The 22,855-nt window shown below is 42.3% G+C and overlaps 1 protein-coding gene across 1 annotated transcript; it reads left to right on the top strand.

Moving 5' to 3' along the window:
* Window positions 1-1,929: 1,929 nt before the first annotated feature.
* ATP6V1C2 (ATPase H+ transporting V1 subunit C2) lies at window positions 1,930-22,200 on the top strand. Its single transcript, XM_071548343.1, has 13 exons — window positions 1,930-2,008; window positions 2,770-2,988; window positions 4,525-4,592; window positions 9,758-9,843; window positions 13,987-14,081; window positions 14,774-14,865; window positions 16,490-16,588; window positions 18,599-18,667; window positions 19,559-19,651; window positions 20,059-20,152; window positions 20,447-20,544; window positions 20,941-21,070; window positions 21,832-22,200. Exons 2-13 carry the CDS (start codon window positions 2,860-2,862, stop codon window positions 21,925-21,927), a joined length of 1,149 nt encoding a protein of 382 aa, XP_071404444.1. The 5' UTR covers window positions 1,930-2,008; window positions 2,770-2,859; the 3' UTR covers window positions 21,928-22,200.
* Window positions 22,201-22,855: the final 655 nt, after the last annotated feature.

Here is a 22,855-nt window from a genome sequence, read left to right as displayed (position 1 = left end):
AAAACATTCAACAGGACATTGCTTAGGCATTAACATTGTGTCTAATTGATAATTTTCTATTAAAACAATAATTAGCATAATATTTTTGACTTTAGTATAGTAATGAAAAAAATGTCTCCATATGAAAAAAAAAAAGAAAAGTTGCATTGCTGCTATCAAAAGTGTTTAGAAAGGAACTAGCATATATTCTAGAATCCAGAAATCCAACAACCCTTAGCTTGGATTTTACCTTATTTACCTTATTTGTTATAACATATATGTGTACAGAAGCATCCCCAAAATCTAACACCACTGCAGCAAGAAACATTTCTCATCTGTTAAGACTAGTGTCAGCTTACACAGTGCTAAATTTAAGAAGCTTATGGGAATGTAACACATCTAAAATGAATCATGCAGAGCGTTTCCATGGCTTGAGACTGCAGCAAGGATCCAGTGAAGACTCTACTTGGTTTGAGGTGGGAAAGAACTGCCCTGAATCCAGGTGACGAGGTTTACTGTACCTTTCAGACCACTAGTCTGTGGGTAGATATATAACGTACATACTCAAACATCAGTTAATACTGTTTTCATTATTAAAATGTATAGTCTAAAGAAACAAAAAAGGAAGATAAGACAATAATCACAGTTTCTATGAATACTATTTCATACATCTATATGTTCTTTTTTGGGAATTTTTTGGCTTTCTGGAAAGCCCTTTGTTGTTCCCTAGGGGACACTAGGATTGAGAAGAATTAGAATCATAGCAAGCACTAAATGTTTAATTAGCCGAGAAAGGAAAAAGAATAAACCCTAAAAGCCACCCCTGGAGTGGTTATTTCAGATATACATCTCAGTGTCTTTTTTTGGAGAGCTTTCAGTAGATTCCCCTCCACACAGGTATTGCTTTTTTATATATCACTAAAAGTGTTAAAGAGAAGCAAAGGAAGATGAATCATTGGCTAATCTAGAGTCTATAAATTTAGAGCCTAAGACCTTGACCTGCATGTTAGCTACCTAAAGCATGATTTACATGCAATGATTCAGCATGTCTTGGATCAGATACTTCTACCTAGTGCTGAAGATACTTAAACTCATTAGAGGTCTTCATTTAAGGTTCTTGGAAATGTCAAGAGCTCTGCTTCTGGGCATGGCTAGACCTGTCTGGCCCCAGCATCTCTCTGTTTACAACAGAGTCATGTGGAAAACCAAGAGCATCCTTCAGTTTAATTTCTTGTGGGGCTTCATTTACATTTGATACACAGAAACATGAAAAAAATGCACTGTCTTTTGAAGAAATTAAGCCCCTAGTAATAGGAGAGATTACCTAAATGCTATATGACTGCATAGGGATTTAGACCACTCCGTTGGAGGATAAGATGAGAACTGGATAACCCCCTGTGAGGAGGTTTGCTTCCTACTTGCAGAGATGCCTGTCAGAGGCAGGTATGAGTGTTAGGACACTTGCTTCCTTCAGAACAAGGCTGCATTAGACGGCTCTCGAGAAAATTGCTCCACACAACATATGAAACACTCCCAGTGTCTTAAGGCAACATAACACAGGCTCAAGACTTGGTAAGGGCTAAAAGGCACAGCTATATCTGAAGGAAGAATCATTACTAGGGGTGAGAACATCACTACCTCACAGACTCCTCCTGCACCGTATATTTGTTAAATAAAGTTCCCAGAGAAGTCCCAGAAACAAGAGTTTCCTAGAAGTTTCTTTAATTATTCCAAAACCTTCAGACTTCCTAGAGGCAGTGTTTAATAAAAGCAAATGGCCTCTTCATGATTTGTACCACTTTGAAAAACAGCAAAAAGACGCAAAGCTGCCGGAGTCAGAGCTGTGACAGAGCACCAAACACAGCACCCACCGTGCTCTGGGAGGGAGCTCTGACCCCACCGCACCCACCCGTGGACCCAGCGGCCGCTCCGCTCCGCCCCGACCCTGCCCCGGCCGCCTCCGAGCGTGTCGGTGCCCGCCCCGCCGGGAGCAGCCGAGAGCGGCGGGCACAGGGAGCTGCGCGGGCAGGTGAGGCAGCGGGCAGGGACCCGGCAGCCCCACATCCCCCACACCCACAAGGGCAGCGCTCGGTGCCGACGGGCAATGCCACACCTGCCCCGTCCCGGGCACCGGAGAGCGAGGGCGTGTGTCGGGGTGCTCCGGGGGAGCCCTTGGGAGGGACGGGGATTGCCGTGCGGTGCCTGCTACTCACTCTCCTGACCTCATCTGTTCGTTTCACATCGCAATAATTGTCTTCCCCGGATTCTCACGGCTGTTCTATGTTGTTCTGACGATACTGTTTCTGTACACCAGGACTTACCTCCCTCCAGCTCCTTCCTATCGAGTCTGGGAAGGAAAAACAGTGGGGACAGCAATATTCTGTTCTTGCCAGTGGCATCTTTTGCAGCCTTTATGTTCAGCAGAAGTCTTGCTTTCAGTTTTCCCTAGAAGTGTCCAACAATTTGAGAATTAATATTTATCAAGCTAAAACGCTTTATTACATTTGTGTGGTTTGGTGAAGCTCCTGGACTCCCCAGTGGAGATTGGACTTACAGTGGAAGGCAAATGGAAGAGGCTGGGAGGGTAAAGGGGAGGAGGAAGCTTTATTTCTTTGTTCAGAAACTGGATGGAACAACCCTGAGAAAGAAGAAACAGCCACACTTTTTCCGTGACATTCTGGGGAAGGTCATGTTCCACTTCAGCCCAAGACATAGGACTGACTCACTCTCCTGGTGTTTCTGAGAAAAAAAAGTAATCAGTGATCTGTTCTAACTCTTTTCTGTTCTTAGGGAAGAGCACATTTTGTGCGGTGCTTTTTTAGCCACTTACCTGCTTTGAGTTTCTACAGCGACCAGGAGTGGAAGGGAAAATATTAGATCATGTCAGAGTTCTGGCTAATTTCTGCCCCAGGAGATAAAACAAATCTGCAGGCATGGGAAAGAATGAACACAGTGACATCCAAATCCAACCTGTCCAGCAACAGCAAATTCCATATTCCAGACTTAAAGGTAAGTGAGGAAGGGGTTTGTGTATGGACAATAGAGCAGCTTTAGCCAGGGCTAAAGACTTTTGGAATAACTGTGGGATTTATCCTTTGACATAAATATGGGATTTATCTTTTACAATAATATACAGAGAGTAGAAGACTGTGGTTGGGGAATGAGCTGTGTTCAGTCAACTGAAAATTGATCAGAAAGAAATAAGTCATTGTTCTTGAATCTGACCTTCACACTGGAGGAGTACATGTGTCAGGATTGAAAATAAGTTAAATAACTAATCTCTTGCAGTCCTTGTACAATTTACTTCTAGTTATGAAAGTCATGCAGCACTCTGCATCATCAGTTGTTAATGCAAAGGGAATAGCTCTCTAGAACCATGGCATAAGACTTCTGACAGAGGCAACAGTGCTACAATGCACATTTCCCCATGAAAAATGGATGTGTGTGTTTATTCAGCTGCTTATCCAGCTTCATAATATCATATAAGTACAAAAAGTATTAATCCATGATTTTTCAAATTATTTTATGAGATCTGCCCTTTTATTTTCAATGGTGGCTATGAAAAAATCAAAATATGCTGCATTAAAGTCAATAGAGCTACCATAGATGTAGAATTTGATTCCTCAGGGAGTTGTTGTCACCCATCACTTAACAGTGCTACTCTTAGTGCATCCAGAATCTGCCTTAACCCAAACAGACTGTTAACAGTTATAACCTGAGCTGTTCCAATTACATAAGGATGAAAGTAACAGGGGAGCATGGCCTGTTCTCAAGTAATAGCCTGCTGAATTATCACACAAATGTTTCAGATTGGGAATGTTGCTTTTTGCATGTACACCTGAGATTGCTATGATTTTTACCATCTATGGACCTTACCCACCCAGTGGTTGTGTAAGTCTGCTTGTGCTAAAGGAAATAAAGCATTTGGAGTATCTAAAGACACTTATTCATATTCTGCTATTTGTTCTACATAAAATTTGGTTCTTCTCCCTTCATAATGTTGAGCTGGCAACATTACAAGAAGAGGTTTAACAATATACTGCAATACCATAAATATGGGGTTATGACTGTGACAAAGTCATAGAAAAAGCAGATTTTGGCCAGAAGTGGCTTTGTGAGAGACTTAATCTTTGATAATACCAAAGAACTCAGAGAGAGACCCCCTTTTGAATAAGTGTTGCTTCTCTCATTTCAGTACATCTGATTTGTTTGTATGTGTGCATTATTTGTGTGCATTTCTAGTCACTGTTTTATGAGGTTAATGACTATTCTATGCAGCTTAATGATACAGGATGAAATGAAAACAGGAAGACAGTGATGTGTGATCTTGAGACTACACATACTTTTTTTCCTTTATTGGAAAAGGCTTTTTCTGCCCTAGGTCTTGGGTAAAGGAATTGCTACTATTTTCCACAAAGTAAATAAAGTTCAGCCAAACTATTAAATTCACAAGTGTTAAGCACAAGTCAGTCTCCTTAAGGCTGTGCCAACAGAAGCCTTAGACAGAGTTGTGCATCTTTCACCTACTTCTCATCTTTTGCACAGGTGGGGACACTGGATGCTCTTGTTGGTCTGTCAGATGAGTTGGGAAAACTTGATAGCTTTGCTGAAAGGTAAAATAGACCTTATTTACTACCTACAAGTGAGAAACAGACATTGTTTTTATGGGATGGTATGTCCTTGTGTTCACCTCAGTCTGACTCAGTTCAGCCTGGACTACAAATGGACTGAAGTCAATATGCTTTGTTTAACCCTTGTGTTGATTGTCGTGAGGTCATCACAAAGAAATGATCATTCCTTACAACTTAGCTGAATCAAGTCCATGATAGTTTTGTCTGCACAGCCATTTGAGTGGCAGTGCTGGGGAAGCTGTTTCTCAAAAGAAAACTGCTTTAAAAAGTGGAGGTTTTTATTTGGTTTTTAAGAACATCCTTTCCCCCATCCAGAAACTTAATAAACCAGCATTTAGAGAATCTGAAGTCCTTCCTGACCTTGTTTTCACTGAATATTTCTGTTGAGCCTTCTGTCCTGTTTCATACAGATATGGGAGTTCTAAGGATTAAGTTATTTTGAATGAAGTCCAAATCTCTCCCTCTCAAGCTTTTGAACAACTTGAAAAACAGAATATTTACTCACATTGTATCAAACCTACTCAAGCAAAGACTCACATGATCTCCTTGCTGACCCTTGCCAAGTTTGCTCTTTGGACCATACTGACCTGGGTGTACAAAGAAAGCTGAGAAAATGCCAGGTTGTAAGATACTTCATGGCACAAAGTAGACTTTGAGGCAATGCAAGTATAAGCTGCTGGGGTTTTCTGGTTTGTTCTGCTCTTTGCTTTGGAAGCATACAATTGTGAACAGATGTATTTGGTCACAGAGGCATGGGTTAGCTCTGGGGGTTTCAGCCTTTTTTTCCCCAGTCTGGACTGATAAGTATTTACTTATCTAAATATACTCAATCCTTTCATAGATTTTTGCCTGACAGTTGCAAACACATACAGAAGCCCTGAATAAACTCTACATCTAGGGTAGGCTGTTAGGTGAATGTAGGTCTGCTAGAACATATTTCTCCATAGAATTGTTTTTGTTTTAACTCTACTGGTGTGACATGAGGTCAGTACTAAGATGATTGCATTTGATCACTCTGGATTGCACACAACCTTGATGATTTTAGAATCGTAGAATATGTTTCATATCTCTGGTTGGAAGAGACCCATAAGGATCATTGAGTCCAACACCCTGTGCCTCACAGGATGACCTAAAACTGAAGCATATTTCTTTTCCAGGATTTTTAGCAGGACAGAACAATTAATCAAGAAGACCATCTCCATAGTGACTCTTCCAAAAATACTGCCCCTTATTCTTGGTAAACATGTTCAGGCCTCTTGTTAATCCTTCAGAGATTCTTGAGGAATAGGCGTAAATCTGGGAAGAGACTGTGTCAATACCTGCTAACTGTTCTAATGGAAGGTCTCTAGTCAGGGTATCAGATAGGCAAGCAACAGTGTGATCTGAGTTTGAGGGCTGCCAAAAATCACCCAGAATTGATTTTTCAGAAGAGCTTAACTAATTCCCAGTTTTGTGAAGAATTAGAGCTTCTGAAAAGCCAACTGCAGAATCCATGTAAGATCATGGGCAGTGGTAAGTGAAATGTCAGTAGGAGCTCCCTGGGCTCACAGACTCCCCCTGTTATCTTTGTCTTAACTTGCCAGCACCTTGCAGCACCTTGTTCAAGCTGAATGCCACTGTAGTCTGCTATTTTTTTCTTTAATGCCACTAATGACTCTTAACTTAGCATGTAATATAGGCACCAAGCAAAGCCATCAGTGAGGCCCTTCCACTGTAATCTGCCAAGGCTAGGACTCTTCATATTTGTCCCATTTACCTATTAAGATAGGAAACCAAGAAGGATCAACAAGATTTATAAATAAGGATGTGTTGAAAAATAAGGATAATGCATTAGATTAGTAACAGAGGATACTCAACACGGATTCAACACAACAGAATAATCAAATGTATTAGCAGATTGAGTCCCACGAGGACATACACAAGCATTTTACATTAAATAAATGCCTAAGGTTTTATGTCTAAATTGTGATTCAAGGGTTAAAATGCCAAGCACTCACACTTGATTGAGGTAAGTGGGATCCAGAGGGTTACAAGGCTGTTCAGATGACCTAAGCATTTATGTTCCTGCTCCTCTGAAAGAGCTGCCTGCTGAACTGTTGCTGGATAAACACAGCTGCCAGTAAAGCCAGGCAGTGCAAACCTGTCAGTGCTGCCTCCTGCCAGGACAGCAGAGAAGGGGCAAGAGCTTGCAGGAGCTATTGTTTCCACATACTTTTATTATTTATTTACGCAGAGAGGAAGAGTGTTTTTCCATGTCACCCTGTGGTAGCATGGAGCTCTCTCATATTGACAGTCCCCTGGTTCACTCTTAACTGGAGGTTCTCCCTGGTCCTTGGTCAGCAGCGCATTTGGCAGTGGCCTCAGATTGCAGGACTTCTGCTCCCTGTAGTGTTTTGGAGGTCTGGCTGGTAGCACCCTTTCATTTTCAGTATCACTTAAAGACTGTTAAGACTTTTTTTTGTTTGTTTGCTTTTTTGGAGGGTAATGACATTGCAGCAGTTGCAGAAACAAAATGTGAGTCTTTCAAGACATAATAATAGGTTAAATGGAATTATTATCTTCATGGGGTTTTATGGCTGCTTCTTGAGGCAGTTTAGCTGATATCCTCTCCTTTTATAATGCATCATTTGATCATGATATTTGCTCAAGGTGGGATTCATCTCATCTAAAGGCAGAGTTTCAAGGGTTGGCTATGAAAGCTGCTTACTGTTGGAAGTCAGTATAATCAGTGGGGCTCCAGCGGGGGTCTGATTCCTCTTACTTGCGTCAGCCATCAGTGGTGTGCAGAGTGTGTGTTCTGTCTTTGCATGGGAGATGTTCTGGATGAGTGAATCCCACCTGCATTTCACAGGATGCAAGGCAAGGCACAGAGACTAAGGCAGGACTGGAGAATATTTTTCTGGCCCAATGCATTCCATGCATTGTGGTTTATCCTGCTGCAGGGACCACGGGATGTGTGGGCAGGAAGGGAGCTAAGCCTTGCCTGGGCGGATGGGACTGTCAGGTGCATAAGAGCACACACCTGTTCCACTGTCTATACCTATACAGAGAGGCCAGGGCTAACAGTCTTTCACCTGTCAGGGTAGCTGCCAGCTGTACTCAATGAAACAGTAACAAAAATAACATTGGAAAAGCTCCTGGTTTATGCACTTCCCTGTGGACTGCTTTTTCCATAATATCTTTAGGCTCCTACTATACAGGTCTTATAACTATTGTCTTGTTCCAAATTCCTTTGCGTTCCCTGAGCATCATGAAGGAGACAAAAACCAGCTGTATCTACAAGCTGAAATTTTCAGAAGTGCCACAACTGACAGGGAACCTCTGTCTGGATACCTCAAACTCCCCCCAGCTTGAGTGTGGGCAACACGTACTGTACTCCAGCAACCCTCAGCTGGTACCGGGTACCTAAGGGGCTGTAGCCAGATAGTAAAAAACTGCAGCAGCTCTGTGAGAGGGATGAGAACTGGAGCACAATGGTGTAGATTCCTCCTTCAGGAGCTCTGAACTGCGTCTGTTCAGCGTCATGAGAAGAATGGTATGGGTTGGAAGGGTTCTTTAAAGATCACCTAGTTCAAACTGCCCTGCCATGGGCAGGGACACCTTCCACTAGACCAGGTTGCTCAAAATGCCATCCAATCTGGCCTTAAATGCTTCCAGTGATGGGGCATCCACAGCTTCTCTGTGCAACCTGTTTCAGTGCCTCATCACCCTCCAATAAAGAATTTCTTCCTTTGTGTCCAGGCTAAATCTATTCTAATTTAAAACTGTAGCCTCTTGTCCTGTTACTGCTGGTGCTCGTAAAAAGCCTTTCTCCAACTTTCTTATAAGCCCCCTTTATATACTGAAAGGTTGCAATAAGATCTTCTCTTCTTCAGACTCAATAGTTCCAAACACCACAAATTCTAACTACTTCATTCTTGGCAGCATTTGCAATCTCAGATTTTTCCTCCCTGTCACAGGACTGGAAAACCTTTCCTAAGACTGTAAGTTTTTTCACAGGATTAGAGATAGATGTAACTGCTTTGCAGCACATGAAAGAAATCCTTTTCTCTGCTGTTTTCCTGATATCTATACCTGGCCCAAAGTCCCTTTCCTGAGCTCTTGAAAACCACAGGATGTCACAAGATACATTGTCTAAACTCTGTAGGTGCCCTTTCAGTCTCCAGCTCTTCTGAAGTTGTAGTAGTCTCCACTCAGTAGGGAAAGAAAGGGATAAGAAGGCTGCCATTACACTGCCTATCCACTATGCCAGGGATTATGGTCATTTCATGTCTCTGCTGGTTTTGTGATCAGGCAGTTACTTTGTAGCTGCTGCTTTTTTTCACAAAGTGTAGTCAACCTGGATCACTTAGGGAACTGAAGGCCAAAGTCTGTGAATATCTCTGAGTGCAGAAGCATACTTGAACAATTGTAAAGTCTCTTAGCTTGTGTGAGACAGGCACTTTGGTTAGAGACAGAGGGAATCTACTGCTGGAGGGACATGATCAATCCATTGTTTTAAATAAGCAAAGAATAAGTAACTGTGTGGGGACAATATTCTCCAGGAGGAGCTCTGTTCAAATCACTACTCTGAATCGGGCAGACGAATTTGAATCTAATTCTCCCATACAAAATGGGAGAACTGTGCTAAAGAGAAGAGACAAAGAGTTACCTAAAGAAGAAGAAGGAAATTCTCCCTGTCAAACAAGAGAACACTGCCATTTACCCGCTAGTATTTTATAAAAACCTTCTCTCAGCAAGCCCTAGGAGTATCTTTAACATCCTGTGGAATGGATTTTTGCTCCATGTTGTCTCTGTGTAGCCTTCTGTTCCTTCATCACCTTTGGGGTTTTAAATATGGGTTTCTTGCCTTCTGGTTTCTCCTATGAGTATGATGAGTGAACAGAAGACTGAGCCTTGATCTTCTGGAAGTCTAGAGCACTGGGTAAATGAAAATACCTATGTTTTTGTAGACATCAATGTATTAAAGAGATAAGACATTTAGTTCTGCAATTTGTCATAGATTGTTTATCATAATTTGAATTGCAAATTAACCTGCCTTGCTCCAGGTGTTTTGTTTGGGCATCTCTGTTTATCAGATCATTGTGATAACTGTTTTATAATAATTTTCTTTCTTCACTAACAAAGTTTCTCTTGTTACACTTAAGCATAATAAAGAAAATAGCCCAGTACATAGGAGAAGTTATGGAGGACTCAAAAGATAAAGTCCAAGAAAATCTTCTGGCCAATGGAGGTGGGTCCTATGAATGTGGGGGGTGGGGGGGCTACGCATTGATGCTGCCTTTATTTGCTTCAGAATATGAATATGTAGAATTGACATTTCAGAAAGGATGGCCATCAACAACATTTTATAAGAACTAATCTAGTCTGCTCCTATTTTTCTCAAAGTTAGCAGAAGCTAACTTTGGAGTGAAAAGGAAATTGGGAGACATCCTCCTTCACTCCTAAAGTGACCTAGCACATTTCCGTGCCCTGCCTGGGCTTGATCCCTTATGGGCACCCAAATCTCATTCTGTATGGCTGTGTGACATCTGTCAGTGATCTGTTACTGATTTGCATTCCCCAGCTATCCAGAAAAAGTACAACAAAATTGTATGTGTTACACATGCTAATTACAAACTTGTAGAATGAATAAATTAAAAGTGCACAGTCCTTCACCCTCTGACTGTCTGCAGTGTTGTTCTACAGATCTGTATGGGTAGAGGATGGGGAGGACGTTCTTTTAGAAATGTCCTTGCATGACGTAAAATTGACGTGATGAATGCAACTGTTTAAGAAATACAATAATCCCACTTACTGTGTTTCAGGGCTAAAGGATAAAATGAAATGTCTCAAAAGTATGTGGAGGACTGATGATTGTGGTGTTGTTACTTGCATGCATTTGTGTGTATTAGTGGTAGACACAAGTCTTGATCTGGTTGTAGAGATACAGTGATCAGGTTACGATGGATTTCTCAAGTAACAACCTCGTAGCTTGATCACGATATCCCTATGACTTGAGAAACAACAAGTTTCATTAATTTCCTGTTTCTCCTTTTTACACCATTTTGCTTTGCTATCAGCTCACATATGTTTTATTAGAAAGAAATGGAAATTACTGTCTGTTACTAATTTCTCTCCTCTGTCTGGGTTTGGTCATCCAAACAAATCATGTTAAATTAGGACATTGACCTTCCCAACATTATTGACTGCATCTTAAAAAATGAAGTCAGCTTTAGTATATGAGGATTTCCCTAGCATGTTCCAGTGTCAGTCTTCATAAGAAGCAGCAACTTTGCTGCACCAATTTTTCCTCCTCCTTCCTTTTTGATTAGCAAAAGGACTCTGAAGTCCTTTTGGACATCCTTGAGTTTGTGAACTCAAGGACTTCCTTGAGGTTATAAAATCAGAAACAAAATTATAAGAAATGATTTCTTGCTGCATGGTCCTGTTTCAGACTATTAGACCATCCCAACTCAAACTTTCTTTTAAGTTACACTGATTTTAGCTAAGTTGTATATAATCCTGATACCAGTTTGGTGGTGACTTGTGTCTAAATTTTTGTTATATTTGTATGAAGAAAAATGCAACATACTAAAAAATACAGCACTTTTAGTTATGTGAGCAGATACACACACAGGGTTTTCCTGTGGGCAACAGTTGAAAGCAGCCACATGGAAATATCTCTTTTATGGAGGGAAATGTATGTTTGTGTAAAAAAGAAAATTATATCATAACAGCATAAGCAAGCTTTCTTTCTTATGACAGAATAAAAACATGAAATGTAAGTAAAGGTTTTCTTCAAAGATCCATACCACATTCTCTTCCATTTATGGCAATGTTAAATCCAAATGAATTTTAAAATTTGGTAAGTGGTGGAATAACTCCATTCTTTATAGTGAGCGCAAAACAAAGTGTAGTGGGAAGCATAACAATTTAGAAGAATTAAGTATTTTGAAGGGAAAGTGTTCAACATGGCCTCTTATAGATGGGTGTGTAAACTAGAGTTATGACAGATTCAGGCTGTAGGGTTCCTGGCAGCTGTGAGCTGATAGGAATCGTCTCTCCTGAGTGGACAGATATGTGAAATCTTTTAGAAATGACTTGACAGTTTCCATAAATGAGGGGTGCCATTCCACAAGCACCAGGGCTGTGGGACTGCTAGGCATTTTAAGCTCAGCTCTGCTAGTGTGTTGACAGTAGTTTGTGCCATCCCCAAGATCAGGCTGCTTAACTAACCTGTGCCAGTGCCAGAACACTGCTCAGGAGTGAGCTTGAAAAACTGGGCTGAAAACTCAAGCCGTGTTTAACTGTCCAGCATCTGGATTCTGCCAAGATTCAAGGAATGTGAGCATGTGAAGTTCTTCAGGGAACTTCTATAATTCATCAGCTATAAGTAAGTCTGTCTTTAAAGAACCTGCGAATACAGTGTTCCTCTGCACAACCTGGTAATGCTGCACTCTTTGCAGGTTTCATCCCCACTGAATTTAGCAAAGCCTAAGCATGCAAGCTTAGAAGAGTGGCAGCAGAATGAAAGCCTTATGCTGTGTACCCTGTGCTGAAAATGCTGTGTTATCTTTGTTGCTGAAGTCCCCAGAGAGACCATGAGCAAGTACTGATGGAGAACAGTGCATGAGGGAGCTGTGCCATAGCTTTTCCTGCCTTCTGCAGTTCTTCCTCTTTTCTGCACCCTCTGTATGCAGGAGAATTTGTTCATTCCTGAGTAACATTAGCAGGAAGAGTTGGATCTTTGCCTTGTGGCTCCTGTCCATTGGATGTTGGGTACACTGACAAAGATGTAGTTTTAGGAAGAAGGGGAGAACACCACTGTGTCAGTTCTCTGTGCCTTCCAGGCAGTTTATCCCTTGCTAAGAAGCCTGTTCCCTTCTAACATAAGACTTTCCATGCTTTGGAAATCTAATAGGGTAAACTGACTCTGTTGTGGGGTGAGAGAAGCCCATGGAAAGGATAGTGCTCTCCTGCCAAGGGTATTCAGTATCACACAAAACAGGGTAGTACCCTCAGCCTGGTAATGTGGCAATTACTCAATTTGTCACATTACTTCTCATGATCTTGGTTCATAAAGTTTACCGCTCACCTCCAAGTCCAGCCCACAAGAAATTGTGCTCAAACCTTGCTATAGGACTGAATTCGCTCCCTGGATAAGGCAGCAAAGAGCACTGAAGTGCCACAGTATGCATATCCTTTTACTTGGCTTATTTTGAACTTATTTTCTCCCTACTGTCTCAGTGCAACTTCCCAGATGTTCTCCATATTTACCCTTTTGCTCTGAAAGGAAACCCACCCTTCAGGTGGCAGTGCCTCTGGCCTCTTTGTCTAGACCTTAAGACCTTGTGCCTGCTGCCTTCCCCTTGCCTTCCTAACCCTTAAGGGGGCAGTGCCAGCTCCTCTGCTTGTTGTGGCAGGATGCATGACTTTACCTCATCCTATAAAGCTGTGCAAGAACACTGTAGTGGTGTGTCAGCATCCAAAGGGTTCTCAGGATTCGGGCAAAGAGCTGTTTGATTTCTTGAGCTGCTGGAGGAGAATTCTGTATTTGGTACCGTAATGTACTAAGCCTTACTGTTTCCTAACATCAAGGAGCCTTGATCTTCAAGCAGCGTAACAGGATGATCCTGTCCTAGGATCTGGATGCTGTGTGTGTCATCTTCCCTTGATTCTGGGAAGAATCACCTCATGGCCCAAGGGTGCCTTGTTTTGAGGGTTGCATGCATGGGGCCTTGCTGTGAATTTCTGTTGTTGGATGCTGTGACTGGATTTACCAAGTTATATAAGTACCCTATAGCTTTGTGTGAGATGGGACCTATGGGCACAAAGTCAATGAGGAATTCCTCACCTCACCTGAATTTGTTTAATTTCCAGTGAGCACTTGACAGTCCTAGAGAAGTGACACCTACTGTGCTCTTAATACCTTTGATCAAACTCTCAACCACCCTGGCTATTACTGCTGGTCCTGGCCACTAAGTGTTTTTCTGATAGCTCTTGCTGGGATTAAAGTCAGGCATATTACAGAAATCAAGTCTGAGATTACACAGGATTGTTTCTACAGTGAAGAAGAATGGCTGTACATTGGTGTGTCCTGCTGATACAGATAATTTTACCCTTTTTCTATACTGTTAGGTGTGAAAGCAGTAAAGATTTCTGATTCAGCTTCTAAGTTTGGGGATATTTAGAAAGATGATTAAATTGTGCATGTGATCTGTGTGGATTTGATCTAGATCAAATCTCTATAAGAATTCAGAGGTGTGCTTCTGGTTCACTCCTGTCTCTAAAGTTAATCAAAGTTATGCCTAAGCTATAGCTGGGGACTACTACCCAAACTTTGACTGGCTGTCTGATACACTATCTGCTTTCATGCATCTCTTTGCATTTTCAGTTGACCTAATTAGCTACTTGACACGGTTTGAGTGGGACATGGCCAAATATCCCATAAAGCAGCCGCTGAAGAATATATCAGAAGCATTAGCAAAGGTAAATTGCACTTCAAATCTTAAGATGCCACTATGGGGAAGCATGTCTTTTGGCAGGTTGTGATCCCTCCTCCCATGGCAGTCAGTGGGAGCTTTGTCTTTGGTTTGGTCAGGAACAAGCTCAGAAGCACACATTTTATACTGGAGCAGTTGATATAATTTTAATTTCTACTGCAATAATAATGATAAATATATTGAAATCTATCCAGTCTGTAAGTATATGGCACTTTATCAGATTTATTAGAGTACATGGATATGTTTTCCACACTGTAATCCCCTTCATTGTAATTTTTTTTTTACAATACCATATTATTCTCCCTTTTAGAGTTTTTTTTTTTGAGAAATTGTTTGTCTGACATTAAATTAAATGCCTGCAGGCTGGATTAATTATTTATACTGTCAATTCATTCAGAAAGTTGTGATGTGTTGTTCAATTTAGGTAACAAATGAAACCATGAACTCGCCCCTTAGGTACAGCTCTGGCACACAAACAGCAACAGCTGACTGAATCCTCCATCTTGCAGAGGCCTTTGCCACAGGGGAGCTCTGACACTGACTCCCCCTTGGCCACAATCTGAGTGGTTTTAGGGGGCTGACAGCTGTGTCCTTGTGTTAAGGTGCAGTGGTAGTGGGACACAGGTGAGAATAAGACCTCAACCACTGCATTGACTCACTTTTTTCACTTTGTTTTAGCAAGTGACTCAGATAGAAACAGACCTAAAGGCCCGATCAGCTGCCTACAACAACATTAAAGGAAATTTGCAAAACCTGGAGAAAAAAACCATGTGAGTATTTTGCACTGGGGATGCTGCATGGCTGAACAGACAGTGTGAGTCCACACTCATTGCTGTGCAGTGGATCATGCATATTCATTCTGGTGGGAAAACTTTTCTGGCTTTAGGACATGCTGAGCACCTACAGACACAACAAAAGTCAGTCATAGGAGAGCTGGTGTAACGAGTGTGTCTCAAAATCAGCTCACGGGAGTGCAGTTCCTAACAGGATTTTATTGGCAGCGTGAGTAGACAGTCTTGGAAAAAGCCAAACCCAAATGCATTGGTTTTTTCTAATGGGACTTCAAGGAGTCAGAAATGAGTGGTGTCAGCTGATGGATTCCTTTGCCAGACAGAGTTGTGTCCTGTGTTCTGAACAGCATTTGCAGAGCTCCCATAGGAAACACCTTTGTCTTGCTTGTTCCCTCACCTCACCAACATCCCACTTATATTTTTCTTTTCTGTATTTCATTCTGTTGGTTCAGGTAACCCACTGTTTGGGCTTCCCAAAAGTTCTCTCTCCTGTCTGCATCTGCTTATGGTCTTTACCTATGTCAGTGCTGCTACCTGGGTTTTTTCCTAGGATATCACTGGGGAGAATGGTAAAATCCAGTAAGTAGTAAATTTAAAGCAACTTAGAGGATGCTGTACAAGCCCTTACCCAACCCATGCTCATATATGCCACTGTTCTGTACTCAGGATCTGGGCACAGGACACAGGTCCTTGCCCTCCTGACACTGCAGCCAGCCAGGCTGGCAGCCTGATGACCAGGCCTCCAGCAAGATGATGAGGGAGAAGAACAGACCTCGTGGTCAAGGCCTATCTTCCTCTCACCTTTAAATGTTGACAGCTCTTGTGTCTACTAGTGCCAGATAGCTTGGGTTGAGCAAACACCTAATAAGTTACTGGCCAGTTAATTAATATTTAGAAACTACTGGTTTAGGTCCTTCTTCACTTCTGCCCAGTGACAGGAAGGGCAGTTCCTTTCTTCTCATACACACCTAGTGCCTTCCAGCCATGCCCAGTCAGCCCTGGCCATCTCCATCTCCTAGGAATTAATGTGATCAAGTGGGCTTGGTCTGAAGACCTCCTGCAGGTCCCACCTGTGCATGAGACTGCTGCCCTTGCTCTCCTGCAGGAGATATCTCAGTGTGCTTGTCCATGGCTTCCAGGTATGCCAACGTTGGTTTGATGGCTCAGATCTGTACTGACATGGCTTACTCTGCCTGAAGCCTGTCACATAAGCATTTCAGCTCCTGAGAAAGCGGGTGTCTGCTGCAAGAAGTGACAATGACTGGGAGCAGATGTGCACTTCCTGAGCATCTACACCCTTACTGTAGAAACAATGGCAGCAGAATGGTGTAATTTCACATAAAGGGCATAAACTAGCCTCATGCTAGTCACCAATATTCTGTCATTAGTATTGATTGCTTTTTGATTCTTTTTAGTTGCAGTAAAAATAACAAAATAGCCATTTCAGAAGTGTAGATATGTCCTTTAGCCACCTAATTCTTGGCCCTCTTCTACCCCAAGATACACTGTTACCAACTCTACTCACAGCACAACACCTCCAGTGTGCTGCTGCTGCTGCTGAGTTCCTGCTACTGTTATTTTAACTTTGTCTTCTTCACCATAGGGGCAATCTGCTGACCCGGACCCTGGCAGACATTGTGCATAAAGAAGACTTTGTTCTGGATTCCGAGTATCTTATCACGCTGCTCGTCGTGGTGCCAAAGTAAGGCAATAGTGTGTGCGCAGATGCTCGATGTGGCGTTGAGTTTCAGGCCTAAGCACCGGATCTGTGCGATTCTGGGTCAGGTTCGAGCAGCTCACCAGTGCTGTGGCTGGGACATAGGTGGAGCTGTTAGCAAAGAAGAAGGAATAGTTTCTGTCAAGAGTGGTGTGGCACAAAAGGAGACAGAGACTGCTCCAAACTGGAGCAGGACAGAATTGAGATGTAGGTTTTTAATAGCTACAAGTGGGTTCTCAATCAGTCTTCTGATAGGAATAATATGAGCTAAAAGAAAAACAGATTCTTACTGGAGCATAGCCAATTTATAAAAGGAATTAGATTTGTCCAGCTCACAGTCTCTGCAGCCATACACTGCATCTGTAAGTGCCCCCACACAGGATGACTGTCACTGCCATCAGCTGTGAAGTTACACAATGTCCTCCTCAGAAGCCTACACAAAAGTTTTCCTCTCTATATAACCCTGTCCCAATGCAGACATACAGCACCATCACTTTTCTGTATGTGAAAACCGGGTTACAAAAAGCTCTCTGAGATAAGTTTGTTGAGTTTATTACTTGCACATTCTTTGAGATTCCCCCTAAAAACAGAATTCTCACTTGGCAAAGTCTTGCTATCCCCTTGATCCCTTTCTTCCAGTACTGGCACTTGTCATGGTTGCAGTCTAGCACTGGATCAGTTCTGCACAGAGCAGATGTAGCACACCTACCTCTGGATCAGGGCAGCTTGTGCAGGGGTCCTGAAGCATGGAACACTGTATGGCAGCCTGGAAGTATGTCCCAAAAGCTACATTCTTCCCACCATCAGCTTCCTGCTGTGAACTCTTCCAAGAGCCAAAGTGAAAACTGAGGATGTAGCATTGAGGGAAACATCTCATCAGCTGGTGATTAAGAGAGGAAAGGATAGGAAAGGCTTAATGTATCTTAATGATATAACCCTGCACAAAGAACTCCAGGTCTTCTGCTCTAAGCCACTAGCTTAATGTCTCAGTTTAAAAAGAAACCAAGATACCTAACAAGGAAAGCAAGGAATCCTTCTGCACTAGGAAAGGAGCCTCCCTCTCCTCAAGCCACCACAACATTTGAAATTATAAGACTTTAATCATAAAATGTAGAAAACAGGAGAGTAGTTCTTTACTGCAAATATAAATATGTAAAACCAAAACCAGAACGGAACACAAACAGCAACACCGTAACCAAAACTTGCAAACACATCCAGTCCAATCTCTGTCCCTGCGGTGCAGTTGTAGTTACCGACAGCAGAGGCGCTGCCGGGCCCTGGCAAGGCAAAGACACGGGCAGGGAGAGGTGCAGATTCCAGAGCTCCCCTGGGAATGGCGACAGCAGGGACGGGCTGGAGCCTTTTCCGTGGGCAGTGCGAAGGGCCCTCTCACCGTGCTTTATCCAAAAGCGCTGGAGGGGCGTGGTTAGAAACTCCTCTGCAGATGATGCCGTCCGCTCGATGAGTCCATAGGGAATCCAGGCTGTGGTGATTGTTCTCTCTGGACAATAGCACAGGACGTGCGGAGTAGGAGGGGTGAGCCAGGACCCTCCCAGTGCTGCCACCGGCCTGGCAAGCGGCGGGTGGCATCCAAGCGGATGGAGAACAAAAGCGTAGCACACCAGCAGAAAAGAAGGACCGTGAAACTGTCCTTTCACCACCTCCCAGGTCCTCCCCCCAAAAAACAAAACACCTCCTCCAGTCCTCGCCCCAGCCATCATGCTGGAATCAAAGCCATAAGGTATCCCTCTGTTTAGGCTTTAGACAGTTAGGTAGCTCTGGGAGCAGGTACTGAGAGACCTGGGCTTCGACAAGCCAGCTGTTTCTGGCTGCTGGCTCCCAAACCACTGTGTTGGCAAGGGACAAGAAAAATAAATAAAGAAAAATCTATGAAGGATTTTGAAATGGTAACACTTAATTAACTACCTATATCCACACATTTGCTTTCCAGTATATGATACTTATTTACTGTGCTTTTTTTTGTGTTTCTCAAAGGTCAAGCTACGTACAGTGGCAGAAGACCTATGAATCCCTCTCAGATATGGTAGTGCCTCGCTCCACCAAGTAAGTGAAGTTCCAAATTAAGCTCCATTTGTTTCAGAGATCCCTGCTACATTTCAGCCAAATTGCTGGATCCTGGAAAGAATCACTTGTCTCATGCATAGGCTCAATGTTAGCGTATTTTCAAGTGAAACCAAAAATTACTCTGTTGAAGGGAAGTACAGATGAAAGAAAAAAAAATCATTTTTTTACCATTATCTTATTGTTCCATTTTCAAGTAATCTAGTTCTTTGTGCTTTCAATCAGGGCCTTTGCTTTTTTTGTGCAAAACACAATTTGTTACAGTAATCAAGTCATAATTCAAACACATACAATCACATAGACCTTTATGGAAACTACTTTGTAAAAAGAGCAAACACTAAATTTGCATTCTAATTGTTTCCTGCTGTAGAATAGAATAAATAAGCATACTATCATTTGCATTAGCAAATGCCATATTAACGTATCCTTTCACCTTAAATTTTCTACTGTTCAGCTCATGCAGACCATGAGGTCCAGTCCAGGGCAAAAGAACTGTCAGTGATATTACCTGAAATGAAAAAAGTGGAAAGCACAGAGAAAGAAGCAAGCTGTTTGCAATTGCCTCTCTCAAAAACACAAGGGCATGGAAAGGTGGGGGAATGTTACCACGAAACACAGACAAATCAGGCAGGTAGAATGTGTGTACTACAGTGGGTTCAGGAGCTGAATTTGTTGAGTTTTACGTTGGAGATAGCATAGCCAGTGCTAGTAAAGTCTTTGTTCCCTGTTTCAATCACAACAGTTCTCAAAAAGCAGGGTGTTCAGTATCATAAATTAAAATAAAAATAACTGCAAAAGAGGAAGGTGAGGAAGGTAAAAAAGGCATGAGGGATTTGCCATGAAAAATCACAGCGGTGAACTTCCCTCCCACAGAATGATTGCTGAGGATGCAGAGGGAGGACTCTTCACTGTGACCCTATTTAGAAAAGTGATGGATGAATTCAAGGCTAAAGCAAGGGAGAACAGGTAAGAAACGATCATTGCTGGGCAAGGCAGGCTAGTGAGAGATGATAAGGGGAGGCTTATTCTGTGTGCAGAACACTGAATTCTTCACTGGTTTTTACGACTTCATGACTGCTTGTTGCTGGCTCTACAGCCCCTGAGAAGGCAGGGTGGGATGCAGCTGTGAAAGCAGAATCAATGATCCTGTTCTTTAAGCATCAAACCACAGATCCTGGAATTGTCCTTCCTGCTCTCATGCTACTGACAGCAGGAACTGTCTTTCTGGTGGTGACTTCAACTCCCACCCTCCACATACTTTAACTTGTTAAATGTCTAGCACCTTCCTGTACCTGCTGCTCCAGAGGCAAAAGAAATGAGTGTGCATATTTCTTGGACTACAGCTTGTGAGAGCAAGTGTCATTCAATTGTAGGTTCATGGTTCGAGAATTTTATTATGATGAGAAGGAACTGAAATGTGAAAAGGAAGAACTGATGAAATTAGCTTCTGATAAGAAACAACAATATGTAAGTAGTACCTCAAGATGATGGTCCACATAGTGGCAGGCTTTGCTACCAGCATGCCTAAGCACCTCTCACTCAGAAATGGTTTCATGGTTCAGGGTCTCCTATGAGCTCCATTTAGCCGATAAAACTGAGGCATGGGATAAATAACATGATTTGTCCAAGGTCATTTGTGAGCCACCACAAGTGTGCTTGGGAACTGCCCCAGCAGCCCATGAGGGCCTCAGTGGTGTGTTAACTATTGGAGCAGCTTTGCTCAGCGAGGGGATCACAGCACTGTTGTGTCTGTTCTCATAGGGCCCATTACTGCGCTGGCTGAAAGTGAACTTCAGTGAAGCATTTGTGGCTTGGATTCACGTGAAGGCCTTGAGAGTTTTTGTTGAATCTGTCCTGAGGTGAGTAAACACAGAGTGCAGGCAGAGATTCCCATAAAAGTCAAAATGTACAGCTCTCTTCCTGGTGCAGTTCCTTTGTGGGTGGGACCCTTATACACCTTGGTTTGTGTTTCTCAAGGTGTGCCCGTTTTACACTTCATTCCAGGACCTCATGGGAGACAATATAGATGTCCACAAAAATGGTGACATAAATGTGATGAAACACAGTCCTTTGGGGGCACTCACAGGGAAGGGAAAACAGAAAGACACTTTTTAGTTGACTTTTGTCTTCAAAAAGAAAATGCTTTCTGGTAAGGAGGAAGCATTGTCTCTGCAACACACCATCAGCTGGCATGCCTGGAGGCTCAGGAGGGAGAAGGGCAGAGCAGATGATCATGTATGTTGATGTGTTTCAAGGTATGGCCTCCCAGTGAATTTCCAAGCAATGCTGCTGCAGCCAAATAGGAAGTCTATAAAACGCCTGAGAGATGTCCTAAATGTGGTCTTCAAACACCTGGATGAAGTTGCAGCAGCAAGTATAATGGATGTATGTATCTGGACTGCAAGTGCACATGCTGTACCTTGTCTCAGCTTAACCCAATGAACACTACCACTGTCCAGGGGCTACAGCATCCATCTCCTCACAGCTTGCAAGGCTAGGAGCCCTGGATGCAGCTCTAATCCCTGGTTGTTACAGACTGGATTACAGTAACAGTTAGACTCAGATTTATGATGCAGATACATAGAGATTGCTTACATTTTCTGTTGAAGCATCTGATGTTTACAGCTACCAGAACAAAATAGGTCTGCTCAATTATGGCAGTTCCTCTATGTAAACAGATTAAAGTATTCTATAAAGAACCAGATCAATACAAACAAGAAAAGTTAATTTGGAACAAAATGCTAGGCCTGTGACACCTTTGTCCCCTGTAAAAGGCTGTCATTCATAAATAACCTGGGCCTTAAGCTTTCACCTTCCCCGTATCTTAAGTGCACAAACATTTTAGGCTCAAGTAAGAAATAAACTATCAGGCCTTCAGAACAGCCTAAAACCAGCACGCAAGATTCCTCCTGCATGAAGGGAGGACAAAGAGATGAGCTCTAGAGCTGAAGCACACAAAAATGCTACAAGTCCATAACACAGCAATGAAGCATGAATTCTCCATGCTAATTACATTAGGCAGCCTGAAACAAGACCAGATTCTCAGTGGTGAATGTGGGAGAGGAGCACAAAAGCCATCCCGTGTATCTTGGAACTATGCAGCAGTTCGTTTACTGGCACTAAAGTGGTATTATTTCCTTTTCCAGCCTGGCATGGACATCCCCGGCTTACAACTGAGTAATCAAGAATACTACCCTTATGTCTATTTCAAGATTGACCTCAGTCTTCTTGACTGCAGTTGAAGAAAAATTGCTCAAGCTTCACCTACTACTTTTCAAGACTCTAATGTTACAGTAAAACAATCTTTAGGTCCTGAAAGTCAAAATGCAGATGCTGTAGCAGGATGATCTTCCTAGCACTTCCAATAATTTCTAGTGATTTCAATATAAATTTTCCTTATTCAGTTTTACCAAAAATATTTCAGAGGCAGGAGGTACTATGGTAGTATTTATTTTTTTGTAAATGACAAAGATGGGAGTATCTACAGGACTTGAAATAAAACAAAAAATTAAAAAGTGTGGTGGTTAATGGGTCTACTAGGTGTATAGAGTTCTGTTTTTCTAAAACTAAAGAAAATCAAGCAGAAAAACTGGAAAGCATCAGAGCAAAGCCCAAAGTTCTTTTAACAAAAAAAAACCCAGAAGCTTAAGAGGAAAGATCCTCAAAAATGCTGAGGAGATTATTGTATGACTTACAGTTCCAAGTACTCATGAGTTTAGCTTTTGCAGAGATTTCAGTTAGAACAGTTCCATTAGATCTCATCTGCTGGCATGACATCTGCACCAAATCAGCAGTCAGGTTACTGCCGGCTGCCCTTGGTTCTGACACAGCCTTTCATAGGGATGAGCTCTGGGCAATCTCTTATTGACATCAGATGACAAATATCCATATGATGTTATTTCCTTGAAAGAAGAGGAAACTTTCAGCTCTTTCATTCCTTACAAACAAGCTGATCACATGAGTGTCACTTCACTAAACACCAATATACAAGACACAGAGAGCAATAAAGTATCTTTATTAATAAAGAGCAGCAGTAAACATCCCTATTCCCAGTCCTGATTCCCCTTCCAAGGAAATAGCAATTTCAGATCAAAACAATGCCAGATGGGAAGTGAAGAAGTGTTACCCAATTTGCTGGAGACAGCACCAGGGTAGTTTTCTGATAGCACC

This window comes from Pithys albifrons, chromosome 2, assembly GCF_047495875.1.
Source record: "Pithys albifrons albifrons isolate INPA30051 chromosome 2, PitAlb_v1, whole genome shotgun sequence".
Lineage (NCBI taxonomy): Eukaryota > Metazoa > Chordata > Aves > Passeriformes > Thamnophilidae > Pithys > Pithys albifrons.
This window is presented reverse-complemented; position numbering and strand designations above follow the sequence as displayed.